Here is a 25,545-nt window from a genome sequence, read left to right as displayed (position 1 = left end):
TATATTCAAAAAGAAATAACAATAAAACCAAAACACCCCAATAATATACTTTAACTCTCGATCAGCCATGAAGCAGTTAGGAAGTGGGACTGCACAATCAGTGATCATTGCAGGCTCCTTCCAACTGAAAATATTATATTTGGAAAGCCAGAACTCGAGATTAATAAGAATGCCTCCTTCCATGCAAATAATCTGGGATACACTCTACAAAACTTACACCCTGCATGCATCTTCTGAGGTACTAAAGCCAGATATATACCATCCTGGAAAAAACATCACAGTATTCTTTCCCAAAGGCAAGATTCATTTTAATATTGCTTTTTGACCCTACTACTCCATTCAGAACGCTGTCACGATTTAGGGTTCTTTATTTTGCTTATTGTCTCTGCTCCCCTAATTTATTCCAACTGATTCTCAAATCACAATTTGTTTTAGCTGCAGTTGTTGATTTTAATGCTGTTCCAATCCCTTTGCTTCTATTTTTTTCATAGGATCATCAGTTTTCTTGTTTCCAGTCCTACCTTCCTAAATGCTGTTTGTGGTTTTCAGTGTACAGGTAATTGTCATGATTTTTTTATTATAATAATGCATTAAAATCATTACAGAATTTGCTGTAAATGGTTCTCACTGTGTCTCAATTGCTGAAGTCATTAAAATCACATTAAAACAATGTTCATAGACAATCACTGAGTAAATAAGATGCCCTTGCTAATGCCTGCAAATACATTTTATTTGCTTTCTTTAAGGCAAGTTAGTATAAACAGAAAGCACTCCTCTCATCTCTAGTGGAGGGGGACTATGCATTGAGATCATTAAACTAATTCTAGGTAAAAATTACAGTAATTCACGATTATAAGCCGCACATTACAATACAGAGTGTGATAAAAGGTATCTATTACATCGCCATCTGTTGAGGGTGGGGGCAGTGATCCTTATCTCCACGGAAGATATTCTGCTAATGGGCCATCCATTGAAACCAGGCGGGGCATTGTTCTTTATCTTTTCACAACCCATCCTTCCTCCAGGGAGTCATTTTCTGCTAATGGCCCATTGAGTCCCACTGTGGGACTGATAAAATTACTTTATCCCATTGGAAGTTGCTCCAGCCAGGGGGAAGAGCCCAACATTTCTTACCAAGATAAAAACAGAGGTTTTGGGACACTAAGGGAGCCCCTTTCTCCACTGGACTCCAGACGAAAACCGGATTTCTCCACATCACCACTGGAGCTCCGGAGGAAAACTGCACCTTCTGCAGGAGCACTGCTTCAGCTGAATCACATCTGTCACTGCAGGAGGATGCAGCCACCATTTAATGGGACTGCTACCAACACCCTGCCTGACAGGGTGTCAGGTTGTACTCTGACTTTGTCAGGGTTTGGAGTTTGTTTCTTTGTAGTACTGTATTTCTATTTTAATTTCCCTAGTAAAGAACTGTTATTCCTAATTCCCATATCTTTGCCTGAGAGCTGCTTGATTTCAAAATTACAATAATTTGGAGGGAGGGGGTTTGCATTCTCCATTTCAAAGAGAAGTTCCTGCCTTTCTCAGCAGACACCTATCCTCCGAACTAAAACAGCAACTTTTTGTTCTTTGTCCATATATAAGCTGCACCTGATTACAAGCCGCACTTCGGGTTCGGACCAAAATTTTAGTCAAAATAGTGCAGCTTATAATCATGAAATTACTTTACCTCAGTAAATCTGAATGGAATTGTTTTTCATTTTGGTCATCTTCACAGCTTTCCTTCCCCCATCCACCTTTCTCCCATACTTCTACACTTCCCCCTCAATTCTGCTGAGCACACCAGGCAGATTTCCTGACTCATTGACATTTTTCTTCATGCATAGGCTTTCAGAAATAAACAATTCAAGAAGAGCAAAGCTCATACAAAACGTAGCTGCCTGCACCTACATTGTGCCTAAAGAGGTAAATGAGAACAGAGGTGAGGTCTAGTGATGAATACACGTGAGCAAATTCTTTCATCTTCTACTGCAAAGTCCATTGGCCACCATGAACTGATTGGCAGAATAAGTTATAGTTGACTATGTAATTCCTAAAACTTCAGGGGAAGAAAAAAAAAGGCAGGGGGAAAGTATCTTGAATATAAAAAGGATTTAAAGTTCATTAATTTTCATTCTACCTTTTGAAAAAAAAAAAAGATCCTACCTCTTCACAGGTGGTCCTGAAATCCATGTGCTATGACACAGCAAGTGATATTTGTCTAAAATGGAGAGAAAGATTTCATTAGAAACAAAAAGATATAGTAAAACATAAAAGTTATCTGAAATGAGTAATTTCACTTTTCTTTGCTAGGTCCAGTTACATTCATTGCTTGAAATTAGAAATGATCAAAGTTGCAACAGGATTAGGAAATGTTAGAAGTTGTTCCTGTTCTTATAAAGTACACAACATGGTTTCACTGAATACAACCAAAGGAATGCTTGTGTTCCCACCACCTCCTCCCTTTCACAGGACATTTAAACATACTTTTCTTATTGTGGGTGTAAATTTCCTTTTTGTGTTTTTCAATTTCTGTTTCATAAGAGTATACTCTAAAGTAACAAAAATACAGGCAATTAAGTGTTGCTCTTCAGAACACCCCCACCTCTTTTTTAAAAGTTTTTTCTTTTCTCCCCTAATTAAAAACCATCACTTACCAGTACCTTTTGTCTCACTTTTTATTAATGTACCTAATCTCTCCACAGAAATCACTGCCATTTAACAGTGGGCTTACTTTGCAGAAATATTTATGAGTTGAAAAACAAATGTTAGAAAAGTCAGGAATACATGTGAGTGCTGGCAAAATGTCACACCAAATCCTGCGATTATTACTTTGCCTGGCCTTTACCTAAAGTGTATTCATGGCCATGCACACTTATGCATTCATTTATTTATGTGATAAAGGCAGTGGAACAGGATGCTAGCAGAGGCTGCTAACAGTGTCCTGCTGCTGGGTCTGCAATAGAAACACTCATGCATCAGTCAGTAACATTTTCAGGAAACACAAACAGTCCCAGGCAAAACAGCAGTTTCGTTCAATGCTTAGGAAAAAACCAATCCTGTAACAAAATTCTCTCCACCAAGTATTTTATTGCTATTTTGTATTAGTAAAGTACCTGCCTTTATTTGTATAAGTATAGTACTTAAAGTTCCAACAAAATTTGCACCATTAGCCCAAGCTTAAAATAAAATTCTAAATTCCTCACATAGTACAAAAATTTAAGTCCTAATATTAACAATTAAACCTCCTAAAAATAATAAAATCTTGTTATTAAGTCTCTTGATTTATTTTGCTGCCCTCAATGCAGTTTTATTGAACAGCACACATATGAGGTTAATGTTCTCTATTTATTGAGCTGTGCCTGGTTCACAGTCTGTGCTCTAGACTAATTTCTAGCAGAGATAGCCTAGGTTGGTTAAGTTACAATTCAGAAATTTAGAAAGGACCCATCATCATTCCTTCCTTGTCAGCTTTACACGAGCACCAAGATGCAATAACAAACTATATCTGTAATTCTGCTATCAAAAACGCTCATAAAATCAAGGTCACTATTACTGTTTCAAAGATTTTTCTCTCTGGTGGGTCAGTCATTGTGTTGCAAAGTATGTTTGTTTGTAATCTTTATGAACTCTTTTCTCAGCTGAGTAAACTGAAGTCGAAAAGAGGCTTTACTCACTTCAGCCAAATATTCTGAGGACTTACCCTTCTGGAACTATAAGAGCATGCATCTTTGAAAAACTAAACTGAAGTAATGCATAGTGCTCTCCTTTCTTGGAGCCCTGGATATAGCAGGTCACTAATTCTTACTGCAGTCAAAAGTCTGTACTCTTGTGTTATGTTCTGCCTTATTAATGAAAGTTTTGTAAAGTTTGGGTTTGGGCAAATTTGGTTCCACAGGCAACAATTCCACTTTCATTCTCTTTTAGCAACTCTTTGATCTAAACCTTTTCTAATCCTGTTAATTTCTTTAACTCAGTAAGACTCCTTTTTTATTCTTGGCTTTTAGGTATAATACATTTATTTACTTATTTCAGATACATTTGTCTCATCACAGAGAAAAACGGAATTGTTATTAGTAAAATATTGTCCAAAATGTAAAGCTGGAGCTACAAAATTCTCAACACAAAAGAAAACTCCTTGGAGAGTTTGTGTGTTTCTCAGGCAGGCAACATCTCTAACATTACTAATCTTTGCAATCCAGCTGCCACTGCTTCTGTTCCCTCTATTTCCTACTGATTCTGCATCTGCAGCTGCATAGAGAATGTAAGCCCATTATCAATGTTCTTTTTCTGACTATCAGCAATTTTATAACACTTGATATTTTACAAACAGCACACAGAAGGTTTGATTACAAAGTGCAGTACCTCATAAATCATCTCAGAAATGTCATTGTTTCCAGCATTTATACCCCAAATAAACACTCCAGATAATTAAATTACAGTAATACATATCATGCATCATGCAGAAATGTTACATCTTATGCTGGTAAAAGCCCCAATGATTAGTAATTGTCTCCTCTTGCAATACATGAAAAAAAAGCATAAAATATAATCCTAAGTAATTGCAAAAATACAACATTTGTTAAATCAAACTATGAAACCCACTGCTTACAGATACCGTGATAAACTTCTGGCTAATCTCTGCAAACCCATCTCCAAATCACAGCCACTTTCACCTGAGCAACTTTCCAGGTCTCATAGGAGCTACCTCCAGCCTGAATACTTTTTATTTTTTTTTTGCCCCTCCCCACCATTAGGCTTCTCTGGGACAAACTGTGCTTCAGAATGTGAGAAAGGAGCTGCCTGTGGTTTTGAATTGAGGAGGTACAGAGGTACAGAGGAAACAGCTCCAGGACAGAGCCAGGCTTTGGTTTGCAGGCACAGAGGGAGGTATGAACAGCATGTATCACTCAAAGAGAAACGAAGGCTCAAAAGCAGTGTGCCTTTCTCTAAAGGGGCTGGGAACCACTGCAATCAAAGATACATAAACAAGCAAGCTTTGAAAAGTTATTTGCCATCCTTTCAACTTGACTTGCAAATCTGCATCTCCTCCAAAACTGAGTTATCAGACCTATTTAGCTTGCCTCTGCTGATGCATATAAAAGGAACAGTGTGACAGACAGGTTGGGAAGAGACTTTGACACCCCCTTGGCAGAAAGGGCAGTTATTCAATACTGACAAAACATTTACCAAGCAGTATTTTTATGGCATTTGCATTCTAAAGGGAAATAATTGGCTAAAACATAATGGCAAAGATGAAGGCTATGGCAGCCCTCAGAGACAAAGCGTCATTTAGGATAATGCACTGAGCACTTGAGCTATGTTCTGATCTTCTTATAATAAATCAGGTCATATTCCAGTGGCATAATAGATGTAATTTCAAAAGTACTTCCATGACTGGAAAACTCCAGTACACAATAATGAAATAACATAGCAAACAAAAAGAATTTTTTTTGTGTGGAAAACATCAGGAAAAGACACTTTGTGAAGTGTAGGAAATACCACAAACCAAATGAAATACTACTGATAAAAGTAAACACTTCATTCTTAAGGTTACTGGTGCAAAGCAAGAATACAATACTGTATGACAAATAAGTGAATGGAGAAATTATGCATTATCAAATGTACAGTAATTTCACGAATACAAGCCGCACCAATTTGACCAAAATTTTGGTGGAAACCTGGAAGTGCGGCCAATATTCCGGGGCGGCTAATACATTAACAAAATTCTAAAAGCTGCCAACACGGAAGTGAGAGCCCGCGGCAGCCCCAAGCCAAGCTGGAGCCCGGCCGGCCCTGGCAGAGGTGGGAAAGCCTGGCAGAGGCGGGGCCAGCAGTGTGGGGGGCGGGCGGCAGAGCCCGGGCCAGCAGGGCGGGGGAGCCCGGGAGAACTGGGGCTAGCAGTGCAGGGGAGCGTGGCAGAAGCAGGAAGGCCGGCGGGTGGGGCTGCCTGGCAGCGGGGGAAGCCCAGCAGAATCGGGGCCAGTAGCGTGGGGGAGCCCGGCGGTGCGGGGGCCTGCAGTGCCGGCCAGGGCGAGGAAACGCGGCGGCGGTGCAGACGGGAGGGGGCGGCCGGTGAGCCCGGCGGCGGCAGCCCGCCGGCAGGGCTAGCGAACGCGGCGCGGGGTGGCTGGCGAGCCCGGCGGCAGTGGCAGCAGCCCGCCGGCAGGGCTAGTGAACGCGATGCGGGATGGCCAGCGAGCCCGGCGGCGGCGGCGGCAGCCCGCCGGCCGGGCGAGCAAACGCAGCAGCGGGGCGGTGCTGACGGGAGAGGGGGGCCTGCGAGCCTGGCGGCGGCGGCAGCACCACCCGGCCAGCCCCGCCGAGCCGTGGCGCTGAGCTGGGCCACACGGCCCCGTCGGCAACCATGAGCGGGCCGAGCCTTCCTGGCCCCGCCCCGAGCCAGTAAAGCCCGCTATGCCGCGATCCTGTTACTAATTGGCCAATTTGTGAAAGCTGCGCACGGATTCTCGCGACGAACGAAAGTGCGGCTAATATTCGGGGTGCGGCTTATCTATTGACAAAGACAGCAACATTGTCGAGGCACCGGAAGTGCGGCTTATAATCCGTGGGGCTTGTATTCGTGAAACTACTGTAGTTTCATTTAGCATATGATATCACTGCATGTCACTTGTATATGTCCTACTTGATGGAGAAAATACACAAATTCTTATTGACTGAGAAATGTCTAAACTGCTAATGGGGAAAAAGACTAAAGCCATATTTCAAAGGCAAAAATCACAGATCAGCAACTACTTATGAAAGTAGCTACTACTAATGTTTGCTTTTTGAAGTTCTTCTGCCTCTATTCTTGCCAAAATATTTTGGATTCTACATTGTAAAAATGTCTGAGGAAAATAATATCTAGGTTTTTCTGTATGTGTTAGGAAATTAAACATACATACATAAATTTGTAACTCTGCAAGTTAAAAATCGCAATAATTAAAACTAAACCCCAAACCTTCACTATTATAAATAGAGAAAGTAGATTTAGAAGCTATCCTTACATATAGCATAGCTAGTCCTTTGTGCTTTACAGGAAAAATGTCCTAAAAAAAGAGAAACATTACTTCAAATCCAAATTCCATGAATGCACATTCATTCCACACAGCTTGCCACAAGGTGTTTGGTACTGGAAAAGTAGTCAGAGGCATGCAGACACCACAGTAAATCAAAGGAGCAGTTGAGTAACTGCAGATTAATAAACCCTCATTCAGTTATTGCTTTCCAGCACACTTAAATTATATTTTGTTTGACCACTGAGTTACTTGTGTTCAATTAACATAATGATTTTTGGTAATTTACATATTTGACTCATTTGCTGAAAAATTTCTCAGCAAGCTGGCAACAGACAGTATCTATATTGAGGCACTTCCTCCTCATACCTCCTCACAAAGTTCAATGCATGAAGAGGGGTCTGTATATTCATTGCACAGAATTAATTGCACAGTTTTAATAAATTAATGTAAGAAGGGTGCTCACAAACCTGGAGGACCCTAAGCAGTATACACCTCAACCTATCTGATAGTGCAAGGACTGAGATGAACTTTGGAATCAGCAAACCTGTGCAGTTCTTTGGCAGGGAGGAAAATAATTACCTGACAAAGCTTCTTAACAAAACATCCAGCTCATAGCAAAGCTCTTGCTTCAAAAGAATTGAAGTTGGCAATTAGTAGCTAACGCGGTTTTTAATGTTTTGTTCATTTTATCTTGGTTAAAACAAGTATGGTATTTATCTGCCAGTCATAATTTATTATTTTAGTGGCAAGCCTATTCAATACACAAGCCAAATTAATGATTCACTCTATAAAACACAATTTTTCCACAGTCAGTTATCCAGAAGGCAGTATTAACTGAATGAATGCATCTTGGGCTTCTGTTTGTTTATTCAGTGCTATTTGCATTAACAGTTATCCAGTGCCCCCCAGAAAAACACCCACAAAATGACCTAACGTGTCACCCAGTCTGTTCTGGTTTGGCAAAAAAATTACTGCAAACAGCAAAATAAAAAAAAAACCAACACAAACAGAACAACACAACACACAATGTTCCAGAAAGAAAAGCAGTATTAGAGGAGAATAATCTGAAAACAGCCATATTAAATGGCAATAGGCTGTCACTGCACATCTTCATGTGAAACTCACTGTGGAAAACTGGAGCATGAAAGTTTGGCTCTGGGTCAAAGCCTGGAATGCTGTTAGGTAAAAAAAAAAAAAAGCTTTTGTCTGGTTTCTCACTTTTCCAATGTTACTCTTTGGTGATTCAGCAGATGTGACTAAATATAATTATGTATGTGATTTCAAAGGGGATAGTGCACATGTCAGAGCCCAAGTTTGTACTAAATGTCTCCTTATTCCTCACTGCTCTGGAGGCTGCATGAACTGTGACACAATTCAGATAATTTCTCAGTTTTGCCTAAATAACAGTGCCTTTTGTCAGAGATAAAGAAGTTCTCTGACTGTTTAGCACTGCAGTCTGGATTTTCCCTCCATTATCTCTCAACACAAAGTTTTCATATGGAAGACATACTGGCACTCCTCTGCCAAGGCAATCATTCCACACTCAAATGTAAACTCCATGCCCCTGGCACTATGCCTAATGCCAAAAGTTCAGTGAGACTTCCCACATTATACTGCATCTTTTGATTTCAGTTAAGTTAAAGGAAACAAGCCAAAAACATTGTATCAGTGCCCTAAAGGAGGTTAGAAAAAAATATAGTGGTTTTAGATACTGGAGAAGTATTTGAGATTTTTAGATCCTTTATAAACACCTGACAAATATATTTATACCAGCACATACGTCCAGAGTTAACTGCAGTTCTTAAATTCAGTGAAATTTTAAAAATCTGTATATCCTGCTTAAGAAAAATCAAAATAATATTCAATGAATAATGAAAATTGAAACCAGATTAAATGAATAAAGGACATGATTTCAGAGTTATTACAGATTATTGAAGTAAAATAGTATGAATGTGTCTTATGCCCAGTTAAGAGGAGTATAAACAAGCACAAATTGCCATTTTTTCAATTAACTCAGGTTTTTCCCATATACCATGAAAAATGCAAACCAGGTTTTTCCAATAAATATAACAATTTCTGCTTATTTGATACAGTTTGAATCACAAATGCCAGTCTTGATAGAGTTTGAACTAACAAGGTAAGAAAAACTTAAAGGAATGACAAAATTCTCAGAGAAATTCAGAAGTTTCATTAACTTCAATGAAAACAATAGGAATAAGTCATTTTTAATTGACTCAGGACAAAAAAAAAAAATTCATTTGAAATCCCATAACCAAACCAGTATTTGATTATGATCTTTCCTTATTTTAATGGGATTGAATTAATTGACTAAGGTCAAAACATTTTCAGTCTGTTTTACCATCAGGTTTTATGAAATGATTTAAAAGAATATTTCTATTTTATAGTCACAAAATAAAAAAAGCAGCTATTTTACATTACCATCTTACGTACCACAATTTAACACAATTCATAGTGGCACTAGACCTTATCAGTCCTTTCCACTGAGATGTAACAGAAAGCACAGCAGCCCACTAAAACAACTAGCATAATTTAGCTTTCAGTGCATATCTTCATATTGTTATTTGGAGTTAGTTTTCTATTTAGAAATTGCCACCACCAGTTTTGCAACTGCAGTCAGTTTCTTTCCTGAAACAGAACTGGCCTATCAGAGGTAAAAATGTTTGGGGAATATGACTGGGAGCTACCAAAGAGTCAGAGAGGTAGTTTGAGAACCTATAGATGAAAACTATAGTCAGTGCAAGCTGGAAAAACAGAAGAAAGCAAGTGCTCATTTTTGGTAAACAACACTCTTTGCAGAGATACTGAATTCAAATTACAGTAATTTCACGATTATAAGCCACACCATTTTGACTAAAATTTTGGTCTGAATCCGGAAGTGTAGCTTATAATCAGGTGCGGCCAATACATGGATGAAGTTCAGAAATTTGCCAACCCGAAAGTGCAAGCCTGCAGTAGCCCCGAGCCGAGCCAGTAAATCCCACGATTCTGTTACTAATTGGCAACTTTGTGAAAGTTGCACGCGGATCCTCACTGTGAACGAAAGTGTGGCTTACAATCCAGTGTAGATTATATATGGACAAAGAACAAAAAGTTGCCGACACCGGGTAGTGCGGGTTTATAATCAGGTGCAGCTTATAATCATAAAATTGCTGTACTATGGTATCAGAATCACCTAGGTAAAACACCAGAGGACAAAAACCCCTCTGGACATTTTAAGAGCAAGACCACAGATTTCCTATTTAAAAGTGGACTAAGGCATCTCTGTGTTGCACTGCTGCTTAAACAAATTGTTGTTGTTTACTGTGTCAGGTCATTGATCCATGAATGCTGCTGATTTTCTTCACTGCCTTTTTTTTACTCCCCCTTCTTCTATTCTATAAAATATGAACATAGAGATTTCCCATAAATAATCAAGTCACTAACAAAATAAGCAATTCATGTAAATATTTAAATCAATGTGTTTAACCGACCACTTGATGGATTTAGAATTAAGTCTGAACTGCAACTTAGCTTCTAGCACCAGGTCCTGTAATCAACAGCAGTATTCCTGTCTGAAATTCCTACTACAACATGAATGGATGACATTCCAATGGCCACCAATAAAAACTATCATTTGTTTTGTCATCTGAGACAGCATAGCTACATAGAGACTAAGGTTTATTGCAGTTGCTGCTACAGTTTTGCTTTATCTGAAAAGTCACTTATAAAGGCTACCAGTAAACAAAACACTTGCTCAGTTAAGGCCAACTAGAAAAAAAAAGAAAAAAAACAAGCAAAAAATACCCCAAAACCAAAAACCACCACAAACCCCAACAATAACCCATTTCAAAGACTTGCCAGCAAAGGAAGGAGGAATAATGAAGTGCATGAACTAGGAAATTCTAGCCAATAGAGATACCATGATCATTGTCTGCATAGTCTTCACCACCTTTCCCTTTTTTTTTTTCTTTGGGAAGATGTTTCTATATAGACGAATTTAGTACTTATAGAAAACAAACACCAACAACTTGGCTCAAAATTATTCAACATAATTAAATCTTCCACTTGAGTTTTTTATATGATTGCAGCAAAAGCCTCTTTAACCACTCTAGAATCCAGAAAGCAGGAATTTGTAGCAATGCTGTTGTAATATCAAGTCAGGTTTATTTACTGTCAAACTATTCCTGCAGCAGTACATTGTCAAAATGTATAAAAAGGGAACTTGAAATATGCAAAATATGCCACATAGGAAAACACAGTTCTTAAAGAACTGTATAATTAAAACAAACAAATTAAAGTAGCCATCGAGAAATACTTTACAGCTAATTAGAAAACATCCCTGTGAGACCAGCACCCTTCACTGAAAATCCTTTTTTATGGAGGTGGATTGAAGTGGAATTGTGAAATGGTCATCCCAGCTGTTCACACATCCCTATCCTGCAGGGTGTTAATCCTGCTATAAGGCTGTCACAGTTAGTCAGAGAAAAACAACAGTGTGCTCCACTTTTAGAAACAGAGGTTGATTCAGACAAACACTGGCTAGTGGTAAACTTTGCTGATCCAGGAACTGAGTTGCCACACAATGAAACCTGTGCAGGGCACACATGGATGGATAGCTGAAAGGAGTGTCCCTATTAAATCAGTCACATTGTGGGAAATACCCATTTTGGTTATCACATTTTCTATATAATTAACTACAGTTCAGGTTAGATCTTAATGTATTCTTGATCTCACTGATAACCAAGATGGCAAATATTGAAAGTCAAAGATTTTTCTTTGCAAAATCCCAGACACACTCATTATGCAAGGTAATTGTAATAAAGGTGGGACTAACATCACTAATTTCTTCTAATTGTGTTTCACATGCCATTAAATGCAGATGAAAAAAGATAATGACAATGTGAACTATACAGTCAAGCAGACTGGAAGACACTGAAGTCATGATGAAAAAGTTTTACCAGGAGTAAAGTGAAAAGAATGGAGAAGGGAATCTAAAACCTTGCAGGTCAAAGTTAAGAGTTAGGGTACACCAAAATGAGGAAGCTTTTGCTTCCTTTGGAATGTTGGGGGATAAGGATGAAGACAACCTTCAAGACAGTGAATGTGAAGGTTTGTAGCCACCATAGAAAACCTGATTCTAGGGAAATGGACCCAAAATCAGACCAAAATTACACAGGCATGGCAGTCTTACAACAGTTTTTCTGTACAGAATACAAAAACGAAGCAATACTAGAAAATGCATTGTCTCTGTTCTTAAGCTTCTAGTACAGACTCTTATATGGATTTAACCTATCTGAAATACTTTAAGCATAAAAGTCCTTAAATCAAACAGGACTAAAATTCCAAAAATTCCAATTATATCACCAAAATCCACTAGAATAGTAGATGAATATCTATATTGGTGCACTAAACTGTACCACTTCAGAAATAGTCACTGAAGCAAAGCAGGAGTTTTGCTCTTCCTTTTTATTTTCCAAGTCTTTCAGGAAGAGACTAGGGGAGAGGACAGACTTTAGGTCACAATTTCTTTATTCACTTTAAAATCTATTTCAGGGAATGGAAAAGACTACATCTCCTCATCCTGTGGGGAACTAGAAAAAAGCTATAGGGTTCTTTTACAGCATACATTTTCCCCCAAAGTAATGGAAGTAGGAACAAAACTTGAGAGAAAGAGTGAGACTTGGTTAATAAAAGTAACAGAGTAACACAATGCCAGTCCAACAAGATTGATGAAAGAAAAAGCATTAAACAGGAAGAGAAAAACATGATAGAAGAGGGAAGAGATAGTTAATAGGAAGACCAAGGAAAGAAAAAATGTGAAGGAAAAAATGGAAACACTTTAAAACTTTTCCCCCCATTACACATTATTATTATTTGCTAAGATAAATTTTATTGATTTTTTATCAATAGTATTCCATATGCTAAATATGACTGGTAAGCTGAAAGAAAGTACTTTAGGCATACAGAATAACCTAACTTCTTTACACACTGTTTTCTTTGCTCCCTCTCTCCTTCCTCCTAGCAGACTTAGGTTAAAAAAAAAAAAAAAAAAAAAAGAGAGACACTGGAAAAAGAAGCGTATGTAAATCTTAGGGATGACTATAAGCGATAATATTGAGGAAAGAGGGTCAGAGATGCATTAAGAAGCAATTCCCCTGCATTTTTTAGTCACATGGCTATGGTAACTGGGTTGTATTTTAGAAATTACAAAGACCACAGGATTTATCAAAGCTCGTTGCTTATGACATACCTACTGGGAACAAATTACTTCAGTGCAGTTTTGGGTACCATCTAAGTCAGGACTGCTTAAAAGCATCCTTTATCATTTTAGAAATTTTAGAGTGAAAGATATGTAAAGAGAACAAGTTCCACACAGAAGTCCAGTGACACACTGAATCAAGGCAAATTAAGTCAATGTTAGCACAAGAGACTGATGCAGGAAATGAGTGTGGTGTTGTGGGGCTGTACTGCACATTTGAGAATCTGAGATTTGGCAAACCTGTCACAAAGGAATGATTAAGACAGGAAGTTCAGCTAAATTAAGATCATGCAGTAGAACAAAATACTATTTTTAGAATCTGTCAACGACCATATAGCCCAGGGAAAAGACTAGCTTCTTGTTTTCAGGGTAAGTGACAGCAATGCCATCAGGGCAAACTACAAGGACGTACTGAGAGTAAACAGCAGACAAGTTAAATCTGAGATATATACATGACAATGAGAAATGATGGTTTAGCAGAAGTTCTATAAACTTAATTTCAAGGACCTTGCTTCTCAGAGAACCCAAAACATGTATTCTTTTGCCACTTAATAAACACATACAAATAAAGTTGGGTCTTAGAAATCTTGGCATCATGCCACTTTATGTGGGCTTGAAATTTTATCAGGAAAAGAAATTGTGACATGCAATATACTGATATTGAGAGGAAATATTTTCTGATGGTTCTAGTTTCAAAAGTGTTCTCTAATGCTTGCCTGTGATATGTGATCATATTTTAAAATAATTTTTCATAAAGCATAGCTAACTGAGCCTCATTTAAAAGCAAGTGAAAACTAGAATGCTACAGAAGATATTAGAGTGTTTTACTCTTAAGGAAATGTTTCTCTTTTGAAAATTAGGATTTTTTTTGTGTGTGTTGCTAATACTACCTCTCCTAGCAACAGCACAACTTCCAGGTTGTTGCATTTCTTTATGGTTTAACAGCCATCAAATCCTGCTTAAAACAGTGGTTCTCTCCATGAGAAATATTTCATCTTCCTGCTGTTTAAACTAGTCAAGTTCCTTTTTTTTATTCTTCTTCTGAATACTAAATGCTTTCTGTAAAAATAGTAGCAGTTTTCAAGCAGCAATTTTAACAATCATTAAATGTGAGCTTATAAAATACCATGAGAGTCTGAAAGTACTGCTGTGGGAATTTGTAATCTACCACTTGAACATGAGCATGATTTGATTTGAGAAAGATAAAGATTGACAAATAGCAAATATCCATCAAGGTTCACAGTTAGTTTGGATTCTTAGGTGGAAGAAGAAACTATAAAAAGAGGTCACATCAGTTAAAAACATGGGAGAAAACTTTCATGATTAGTTTTTAATAGTTCAAAAGAAAAAACAAATGTCCTTAAGATACACAATCTCATGGTCTCCTACTTGCTCCTCTGACTTTTAAAAGTGGCTCTCAGAGGAAAAGCAACTGATAAACAATCTGCTGCCACAATTTTGGCATAATATTTGAGAACACAGTATGTGCTATCTTCTTGGTCTTGGTGTACATAAACTTACTGAAAGAGTTTGCTTTCAAAAACAAACCCCTCACTATGTGATTGGGTCATGAACCTGATCATGCCCATGCCTACTGGGATTGGGATAATGGTCTTCACAAAGACTGAAACAGCCAAGTACCCAAGCTTTTTTTCCTTTCCAGCATTGTGGAATTTTTTCAGTCTCTTTCAGTGTATTTGACAACATTCAGCTGCCTTAGTAATTCCTTTGTCCCTGAACTACTTGCCTATAAAACTCCAAGATACCAATATGGCAGTAGTCACTGAAAAAAACACATTATACCGTCCAGCTTATCCGATCACCTTCACTGCCTGTGTGTATCTTCCACCAACTCCACTTCTGCACAAAAATAATTCAGGTAGGTTTTGACTGAACAGAAACACAGGATGAAAAGAAATAACTTCTGTTCTGAGAGCTTTTTAAGTGTAAAATAACTCCTGGTGCTTTTAAGACAAGAATTTAGCAAAGGTTTTTTCCCCTCCTTCCTTCTAGCTTTGTGGAGCTACCACTTAGAAATTTGTTCCTAACTTTAAAAATTAGAATTTCTATCTTGCTAAACTGAGTCTTTGCACTTACTAAGACTGAAGTTGAATTTTGTTCTTACTATATAGTAAAAAAATAGGATTCTAGAATTATTTTGCAATTATCTAACTTCTAGAAGTAAAAGAGTCAATAAGGTTTCTTGAACTAACAGTAATAGTTAATTTGCATTTTTACATACAGTACAGTAAAAAATAACTATTACCAATGTGTAATATAAAGATATCAGATGGCATCTTTGTAGGATAACAAGAAACCCTTGAAATTTAAGTCATATGAAATAGTCCACATGAACAACATCAAATAAAACCCCTGACATACACTATTACACCCATAACTGAAAAGTGTCAGGGAAGAAACTTTCATATTTAGAAGTCCACACAGTATAACTCAGTTATTCTTGAACCACACTGATATGAAAAAAAATTCTATTTCAAAATCTATTATTTGACTTAAAAAAAATGCTTATCTAGACACTACTACTTTTACTTTCTTCTTTCGCTGTTTTATAGTCTTTTTACCCTTTAAGAAATATGGATGACAAAAAAAATAAAAAGGTGAATTCCAGGTCAGAGATACTTTACTAGCCTCTGCTGCTGAGGTGAGATTATTTGTAGTGACTGCAGGAATCTTCGGTCTTTTGTAAAAGACCATATGCTTCGAACTGCAATTCCTTTGGACTTCAATTACGTTTATCATGTGGCATCTCCTTTATGATCCCCTTAGCTTCCATTTTCAGCAGAAGCCATCTAAAAAAACCCTACACAAAAAGAACAAAAATTGAACATGCTACTTGAATTATTTTTTCACCCAATATATGTGGACCATGATGAAGTTGCAACTAATCTATATGTTTACTGAAAATGAACATTTTCCACATGATATTTGACTTTTACTTCTGTGGGGGAAGCAATCATGAATTTCACTGAATTGCACAGAGCTGAGAATATCAAGAAGTTGATAATTAATAATAAATATATAAAATATCTGCACTCATTTATAATTTTCACTTCTAATCTTTTGCTTGTGACATCTTATCTTCACAACCCAATTATTATCCTTATTAGTATTTTTAAATTTTTATGTCTCAGTCCTTATCTTGTTACAAATTATATTAGGCCTTGGTTTTCATTTCTGCTGGAATTCCTCCCAAACTCAACTTCCTTTTGTTTATATCTGAAAATTATGTAAGAAAAATGAATGTTGCGTACTTGGTAAGGTTCAACAGCATCCATTCTTAGATTACACTATTAGAAATGTCCTAGTGTATGTACACAAATATTCAAAAACTTGGACTGAAAGAATTTGCTGTAAGATTCTAGCTTCAAGTCCCATAGCTTTCTCCTTTCTAAATTCTAAAGAGGTGACATCACATTTATCTCTTGAAGAATTGAAGGTCATGTAAACTAGTATTCCCAAAGACCTGCCTGAATATTTTTTATTCCTTTTAATATTCCAAATAATCATTTTCCAACAAAAGCTAGTTCAAAACCAGAAAACAAAGTGACACTGCAATAATACTGCAGAGTATCTTTCCCAAATCCTAAAGAAAGAAATGAAAAAAAAATATATATATATTTATGTACTTACAGAGCAATGCAAGCTAACTTGGACCAAATATAAGCGGGAAGAATTTTGAAAACTTCCCTGTAAAATGCTGAAAAATTCTGCTACAGAAAGAGGAAAATCCACAAATGTTTAAGTGATACATCCTAGTCTGCTTTGTCTCAAAGAACATGTTTCTCAATATGCAGCTAATTTGATAGATGAGCTGTGTCCAGGATGAAACCTACTGCTCATAGATTTTTTTAACGTGATGTAATTTCTTAAATTAATGCACACTTGACATATTAATGGTATTTGAATTTAGGCAATTCTCCAAATTCTCCATTTTCTACAATCTTTTTTTGAATAGAATGCAGGTAATTCTCAGCAGTTGACCTCTTACTCTGACAAATCATGCAGAAAGCTGACTGTGATTTAAACAATGTAACAGGTTTGAGAAATTGTTCTCACACTTTTTAAGTCAGAAACACAGTGATACTTCAACCCCACTACACTCTGTTCTGCAATCCCCCAGGTACACTGCTCTAAAACATGGAGCAAAGGATCTCAGAAATGTGTCCTGCTTTGAGATTAAAATTCAGGGGGCCATTAAATGAAAGCATTGACTAATACTCCTTTTTCTCTCTACTGCCTCTCCTATCACATTTCATGAAACCATGTCAGGACTAGCCTGCTGAAGCAGAATTAGAATTCCTGGGAGAAGATCTGAACTGTAGAAATGTTAAACGTGTCACTGTGTGAGAGATCCACACTTCTGCTCTACAGCAATAAGTAGTACAAGGTCTAACTGTCTCTTCTCGATCCTCAGGTGAAAAGAACAATTGATGTCAGTCACATTCAGCAGGTACCTACTTACTGTATCTTACCCTGACAATCTGGACAGAAATTAGGGGCTGCAAGACCATTCATAGTCTCTGAAACTGCAAAGATAGGAATAACACAAAAATTGAATGAAATATATACAGCCCTCACATATTAAAAGCCTTCTGAAAAAGTCATTAAGAGACAACATGGAGTTTTCTTCAGAATTCTCTTGATAATACAGCCAATTATGGAAAAAAATTGGAGAAAAGCCCAACATATACAATTTAACACAGAAATCATTCTATTATTTAAAACATTTTTGCAGTGGCTAGTGTGGAATTCAGTCAGATGAGCTCTTATGCCAGTTAATGTACAGTAAAGACTATCCTCCTTTTTCTGTTCACTCTTCCTTCACTAAATAAATTCCAAATCATTAAATATAAACACCTATCTGCATGCAACAGTTTCAAAATCCCAATTTCTAAAGGCATGAATGGCTGTTGCAGAAGTATCTCAGGACATAGTAGCACTGAAGAACATTAGAACGAACAATGCATTTTGATGCATATCAGAAACAGATAATGTCGATAATTTGCTGCTTCTTTCAATGTCCTAATGTTAACTCACAGTCATCTAACCAAAAGCAAAAGGCCAGCAGCTCTGCCACTGTCAGACAAATAGCTCATTTAAGATTAGCAATAATCTATTTGCTTTCATCTGTTGTAGATAAAAGGAGATCAGTAAAGAAAATTAAAAACAGCAGGATTTCATTCAGGTTCAGTCCACCTTTTCAGCAAAGAAAAACCATTAATTCAGCTGCGTTTTAGTAAAAAACTTGGGGTAGATCACAAGACACAGATGTGCTGTCCCTCCATTGGCTCTCACTGTCCTCTAACTCCTTGGCACATGGATAACAGAGCAGGTGATCCAGAGCTTGAAACAAAGCTGTGAAACTGCAACCATCACCACCTTTTGACACTCTAACATTCATACAGAGGATGTTCAAAGCGCAGCGGAGGGGCCACACCAAGGCACTGCTCACCTGTGCCACCAAGGCTGCCCCTTTCCTCTTGGCAGTGAGGGACACATTAACCCTACCTAAGCTGATGCACAAGGAGCATGCAGGAGCTGAAAAACTCAACAGATGGATTCAGTTAATTTTGAGTTGTAAGACCCAACCACAATGCATAACATATGTTTGTGTAGTTTTCTTATGGAATTAATTTCTTTATGCTACCTTCAAGAAACCGTAAATAGTTCACTACTCCTTTACCCAATAAAACAAATAAATAGTATTTAAATTGCACTAAGTAATCAAAAACTTTATTTGCTTTTTTTGCTATGCTATACATCATTCATCTTGCTCCAAAACCATGATTTTATTAGTTCTTCTTTTCATTAAGTGTATCATATATGTCATAAAAATTAATAAATTGCTGCAGTAGGAATTATGGCTACAATTATGGAGGAAGACTCAATGCCTTCAGCAACAGCATAATATAAATGCTGCATAATAATTCCATTTTCCCTCCAAACGTTCACTAAGATTAGTTTACACAAGCACATTGCCCTTTTCCTCACGTGCCACAGATTCACAGTCACCCTAGAGTGATAATCGCTTTTTACACTCAGTTTTGTGCAACTGACTGGGGTGAAACTTCCTTATTGAGATGCAATGATTGTGCTAACAACTTGTTGCACAAGTGCCTGGATGACAAGTTGTTTCTATGAAAACGATGACTTCTATGACCGCTGTTACAAAAACTTGGCATCAGCAACATGAAGAAAAATGGTTTCACAAATGAAAACTTACATGAGGCAACTACAATATGCTGACCAATTTCACTGGGTAAGGGAAAATAATGACTGAGCATAGTAAAACCAAACCTCAGTGGAATACTGTTTTGTAGATATATGTTATATAATAAAGTTTTGTATTAAATACAGCAGTAAATATGAAAAAAAAGTCATTCTGTCTTTATAGCAATGTAGCTGAACACATGGTCTGTTTTAAAGTTTTACACTGCAATGTCTAACATCAACTTTCAAAGGAGGGGGGAGATATTTATTTTTATATTCAAATCTTCAAAAGCAATAAGATTTACTCTGAACGTGGAAAGGATTAGATCTATCTTGAGTATTAAAGGCTGTTAATGCTTTGAAAGAATATTATTCTGGTAATAACTACATTTCATAATAACTACATTTTCTGTCCATTTCATGAAATCAGATTAAGTTAAATAATGAAGACAAAACTTGTAACCAAGTAATCATATAAATATGATAAAACCTACATAATCTACAAGTGGAAACCTAACTAACTTGCCCTGTATTTATCAGTTTTGTCTTTTGATTAATTCTGCACAACTAACCCATTCCGAGAAACTTTTACTATCACTAACTATATTTTATTTGTTCACAGTTCTGAAGATGAGATTTTGCCTCTGATGACCTGAAATGAGTAGAAATTTTTGCCATTATCTTCAAGGTCACTAAGAATTTCAGGTTTCTAATCAGATTATTCTTGATTAAGAAGAAGGTGTTGAGTCTAACTAATTTCACACACTGGAACCTCTAATGCCATAGCAACCGACAGCACTAAGAAATCACTCCAGAAGACTTTGCTCTGTAAAGACAGATCAGTGTTTTATACAATGGTACAGTCATGATAGTAAAGCTCACACTTTCACTTCTAGCAACGTTATAAGAACACGTTACAGGGACCATTGTTGTGAGAAAAACCTTCTGCATCTGTCCTTCACAGGGTGAGCAACATTCCACCAGCACCAAAATCTACCTTCACAGAAAGCATATAAATGTAACTAATGTCTTCACTTAATTGCCAGTCATGACGTTTCTTGCCACAGTAAATGATCTGGCACCTGTTACAATCCATCAAAAGAACCCTGCTCACCAAAATGCTTAAGCAGAAAGACTAAGTTCATTATGATCCATGTAATGACGAAATATACCAGTATTAAAATAAAATGCTTTAAAACTATACATGTTTTAAATATACACAAATTAAGATTATTAAAGAAATAGCAGAAAATAAATTCTCATGTGAACAAACAATATTTTGCATTTTTATGGCCACTAATGATGATTCAACTTCCCAAAAAATGTTGTTTCTAAGAGTCTACTTTAATTTATAGGCTGACATATGTTTCTCTTTGAAGCCTGAATGATTTGTAACTGGTTTTGAAATTCTTGGTCTATTTCAGTCCAAAATTTAGCTTAAACTGAACTCATTAAAAGGAGATCATCCCCACTTTAAAAAAAAAAATAAATGCAAATTGAAAAAAATTTAAGTGACCCTTAGAAATTATGTTTTATCATCTGCAATATAACATTCATTTTGGGATCAAAACAAGGGAAATCTGTCAGACCCGTGTGAACTATATTTGTATGTTAATGAAAAGAAAAAAATATTTCTACCTGTCTTTCCATTTCAGTTTCAGAGGCCAAATAGTTATGTTAGTTCAAGTAAATTTTGGATAAGCAAACAATACTGTAGAACTAACTCTCAAACTTTTGTCATATTTTTATCTTTTTTGCTCTCTACTTCAGTAATTAGTAACAATCATTAGGGGAGAAATTTACAGAAGTAATCAGAATGCATCAATCATAGCAGACAAAAAAGAAATCTGTGAGGGACTGATAGGGAAATGTTTAAAGTCTTAAAAGGAAAAAAAGTACAGTAATTTCATGATTATAAGCCGCACCTCCGGGTGTCAGCAACTGTCTTGGGTTACAATACAGAGTGTGATAAAAGGTATCTATTCTATCACCATCTGTTGAGGGTGGGGGCAGTGATCCTTATCTCCACGGCAGATATTCTGCTTATGGGCCATCCATTGAAACCAGGCAGGGCATTGTTCTTTATCTTTTCACAACCCATCCTTCCTCCAGCGAGTCATTTTCTGCTAATGGCCCATTGAGTCCCACTGTGGGACTGATAAAATTACTGCATCCCATTGGAAGTTGCTCCAGACAGGGGGAAGAGCCCAACACTTCTTACCAAGATAAAAACTGAGGTTTTGGGACACTAAGGGAGCCCCTTTCTCCACTGGACTCCAGAGGAAAACCGGATTTCTCCACATCACTGCTGGACCTCCGGAGGGAAACTGCACCTTCTGCAGGAGCACTGCTTCAACTGAATCACATCTGTCACTGCAGGAGGATGCAGCCACCATTTAATGGGACTGCTACCAACACCCTGCCTGACAGGGTGTCAGGTTGTACTCTGACTTTGTCAGGGTTTGGAATTTGTTTCTTTGTAGTACTGTATTTCTATTTTAATTTCCCTAGTAAAGAACTGTTATTCCTAATTCCCATATTTTCGCCTGAAAACCCCTTGATTTCAAAATTATAATAATTTGGAGGGAGGGGTTTTACATTCTCCATTTCAAAGAGAAACTCCTACCTTTCTCAGCAGACACTTGTCCTCCAAACTAAAACAGCAACTTTTCATTCTTTGTCCATATATAAGCCACATCTGATTATAAGCTGCACTTTGGGTTCGGACCAAAATTTTAGTCAAAATAGTGCAGCTCATAATCGTGAAATTACTGTAACTCTCACATTCCATCAGTCATATGATGATTATCCCAAGTTACATTCACCTTACATCACCATCCAAGGGCACCTTTTCTTTTCACTTTTGGGCCATCTGCTTTATCTGATTGTATGAGGGTCTCTCCTGTTCACCATATTTGCAAAGCCCTTCTGTAAGTCACTACAGGCACTTTGATGACACCAGCTGCTCAATGGTTTGGTATATAAAGTGAATACATTCTGGTCCTATGTCCAGAGAATCTCTTGTTCAGAGGAAGATTCTTAGGTGAAACCACATTCTTCCCAAATTTACAAGAAAGTTCCTAAATTTCTTTTTTTTCTGTCCTTTTTGAAAGCTCTTGAAGGTTTTTTGTTATTTTAGTTTCCAGTAAGAACAGACTGCATCTCAGTTGTGGGTTTGTAGTTGTCAAGATGGACACAACTGGCATAATCACCAGTCCTTTATTAAAAACTTTTCATGCCTATCTCACACAGCTCCACACAGCAGTGACACCTTCTTCCTTCAACATGACTGGCTAACCCCAAGCTGTCCCTTACCCAGCTGCCTAACCCTGCCTGTCCCTCACACAGCACCTTATCTCATCTGTACCATACATCATGTCCCCTCCTCAGCACAGCCAGTAAACCCCACCCTAAACACCAACCTACCCCACCCCAGCTAGAGCCCACTCTTTTATAACCCCCATCCTCATTGGGCAGGCAAGGCTGTACTCAGTAATCAGTACAGCTGTAATTGATTGAGAAAAATTGCCTTCTGCACTATCACTACAAATCTGTATTTTCTGAATTTCTTAGTATGTGAGCAATACTTGACACCTCTTTACATTACAGTTTTGCAACCAGTTTTGATGGAGAAAGCTTTAACCAGGGCAAAAGCTCTAAAATACTGTAAACATGAAAAATGTATCAACTTTATTTTATTATAATAACTTTTTAGTAGACATAAAAATAATCAGGCAAGAGATGTTCAATCCCATTCACTTCATTCTAATATCAGCAGAATTCATTGTGGTTTTCCTTAGTGAATAAAGACCACAACATAATAGTCTTGATATTTATTTCTTATCCAGAATTTAATTTCCTGTCAACCTTTTGTTTTTGCAAAATGCTTCAAACCTGATTCACACTATATAAAACCAGCAGCTTTTGATAAGACTTATGAAATACTAGCATTATACTAGTATTAATTTTTACTTTCACACAATTCCCTGGAACTTTTAAAGCTTTGAACTAAAAATGAAATTATTTTTTTGTTTTGTTTTATCTATACCCACAGGTGTTTCAGTTCTTGAACACAGCTCTCTACCACTGCACACAATACATATTAATGTCATCACTTTCAAGCACTGGATGGTAATTCTGAGCTTTAGAACAGAACATAGGCTACCCACTGTAAAAAAAAAGTCACATGGAAAAAAGCATGAGACTATGAAAGCAAATTTTAAAAAGCAGGTTTAGTCTTTAAATGAAAATAAGTGCAACAGGATTAACTTCAGTAATATCTCTATCTCATTCCTAATGTATTACCAAGGTAGTCCTTGCCATGGGGAGGTAGAACATCCTCAGCACTGATCAATATTTGATAAGCTACTGTGTCTGAATGGTGTCCCACCAAAATCAGTGCAGTATCAAACAGGAACAGCAATCTGACAACATGTAAGGAATTGCTAAATGAGTGCCTGAAAGACAGACATGGAAGATGAGATATTACGCAGAAAGTGAAAGAGAGTACAGCTCACTTTTTTCCCCCCAGGAGTAAGCTTTTAAAGATTTTAGAGACTTGCTGAAAACACTATCTGTCTTTTATGATTATATGTGCCTATTTTGGAATACATTTATATATACAAATACTCATAAAACCAATCTAGTTTTTTCAGTAAGATTGAAATGTCAAACATAGGGGATCTTTGCAGCTTAGCATAGAGGTCTGTGTTTCTAAATTCAAAAATATCAGAGCAATAGACTCAAAACTCTAATGCTGGACTTAAATTTGACTTCACTGAAAATCTCATTTTCTTTGAGAAATTTTAAAGGAATTTACCAAAAAGACACTTGCCCTTACAGCAGAGTATGTTTGTCCATATGAGAAAGCACACCAAAGAAATAAAACTGTAAGGTAAAGGGAGAAACATTTTGTGCATTAAAAGTTACTGAGGGTGCACCTCAACTTACACACTCACATCCATGATTAAGCAATCCATTTCCTGAAGGAAGAAGAAATACCCCTTATTGTTCCATGTATCCATATATCAGTAAACGGACAGTACCAAACACAATGGTGCACTGACCCTAAGAGAGCAGGATGGGTCAGGAGCAGCATTACTTTGTGTCCTACCTTCAAAAGAGTCTCGCTGTATTTTTCACTTACTAATTTGTGAGAACATATGAAGAACAAACTTGGCCAGATTAGTACCGTGGTTTTGTGAACACAGAGACATGCGCACACATACAAAGTGTCTTGTACAAACACAGCTGTCCCTGCACTGTTGTGGGTTGGATGTTTAGGGTGGAGTAGGGGGTGTTGGAGTTGTGACCGTCGGAGTGGTGCAATACCTGAAATATCATTAACAGTAATATTAGTTACTGTGTACAGATTATCCTTACTTCATGAACTGATGTGGAGTTCTGTCCCGCAATACACGCTACTAGTAGAGTTTTCACTTTAATTTCAGAACAAGGCTCCTGGAGCAGCTGAAAAAAGGTTTATCTAGCTCACCAATGGAGGATGGCCTGAGATAGCTACAATAAAGGAGCATTTGCTCCATCCAATCTGTTCAAGCACCACAAAAGCCTCCTTTGGACTACTGTTTATAGTTTTGGGTAGAATATATCAAGGAAACAAACACAGAGCAGATGGAGACAGTTCAGGGAATGGCAATAAGAATGATCAAACACACAAAATATGACCTATAGAATGTGAGAATTTAAATCCACATACCCAGAACAAAGGCAGCACATGCAGACATATACTTTGAATACACACACATAAATCCATATATGCACACAAACATGTAGAACTAATTCATTGTGAGGATGACTTGAGTTACACAAAAGGAAGAATTTTCCAGAAGTCGAAACCATCGAGCAGTTCACAGAAATCAACTAAGGAAGCTGTGAACTTCTGCTCTAAGAACCCATTAAGTAAAAGTATTATAGTATTGATTCAAACACAGCTGATCTCATGCTCTAGGGAAGGATTGTACAGGACAATCTCTCAAAGTTCATGTTCACACATTTGCCTAAATTACCATTTTTAAA

The 25,545-nt window shown here is 37.2% G+C and overlaps 1 protein-coding gene across 7 annotated transcripts in view; it reads right to left on the bottom strand.

Moving 5' to 3' along the window:
• The window catches only part of SNTG1 (syntrophin gamma 1), a 336,306-nt gene that overhangs the window by 166,247 nt on the left and 144,514 nt on the right, over window positions 1–25,545 (bottom strand). For 4 of the 7 annotated variants that reach the window (XM_033057852.2, XM_033057895.2, XM_033057903.2 and 1 more), the window contains exon 2: window positions 2,167–2,221. In XM_033057852.2, the coding sequence (XP_032913743.1) occupies window positions 2,167–2,193 (27 nt within the window). In that variant the 5' untranslated portion in view covers window positions 2,194–2,221. The other 3 variants (XM_033057887.2, XM_033057871.2, XM_033057877.2) reach the window with 3 other exon arrangements.

The sequence above is a fragment of the Catharus ustulatus genome, chromosome 1 (assembly GCF_009819885.2).
Source record: "Catharus ustulatus isolate bCatUst1 chromosome 1, bCatUst1.pri.v2, whole genome shotgun sequence".
In the NCBI taxonomy this organism is placed as follows: Eukaryota; Metazoa; Chordata; class Aves; order Passeriformes; family Turdidae; genus Catharus; species Catharus ustulatus.
This window is presented reverse-complemented; position numbering and strand designations above follow the sequence as displayed.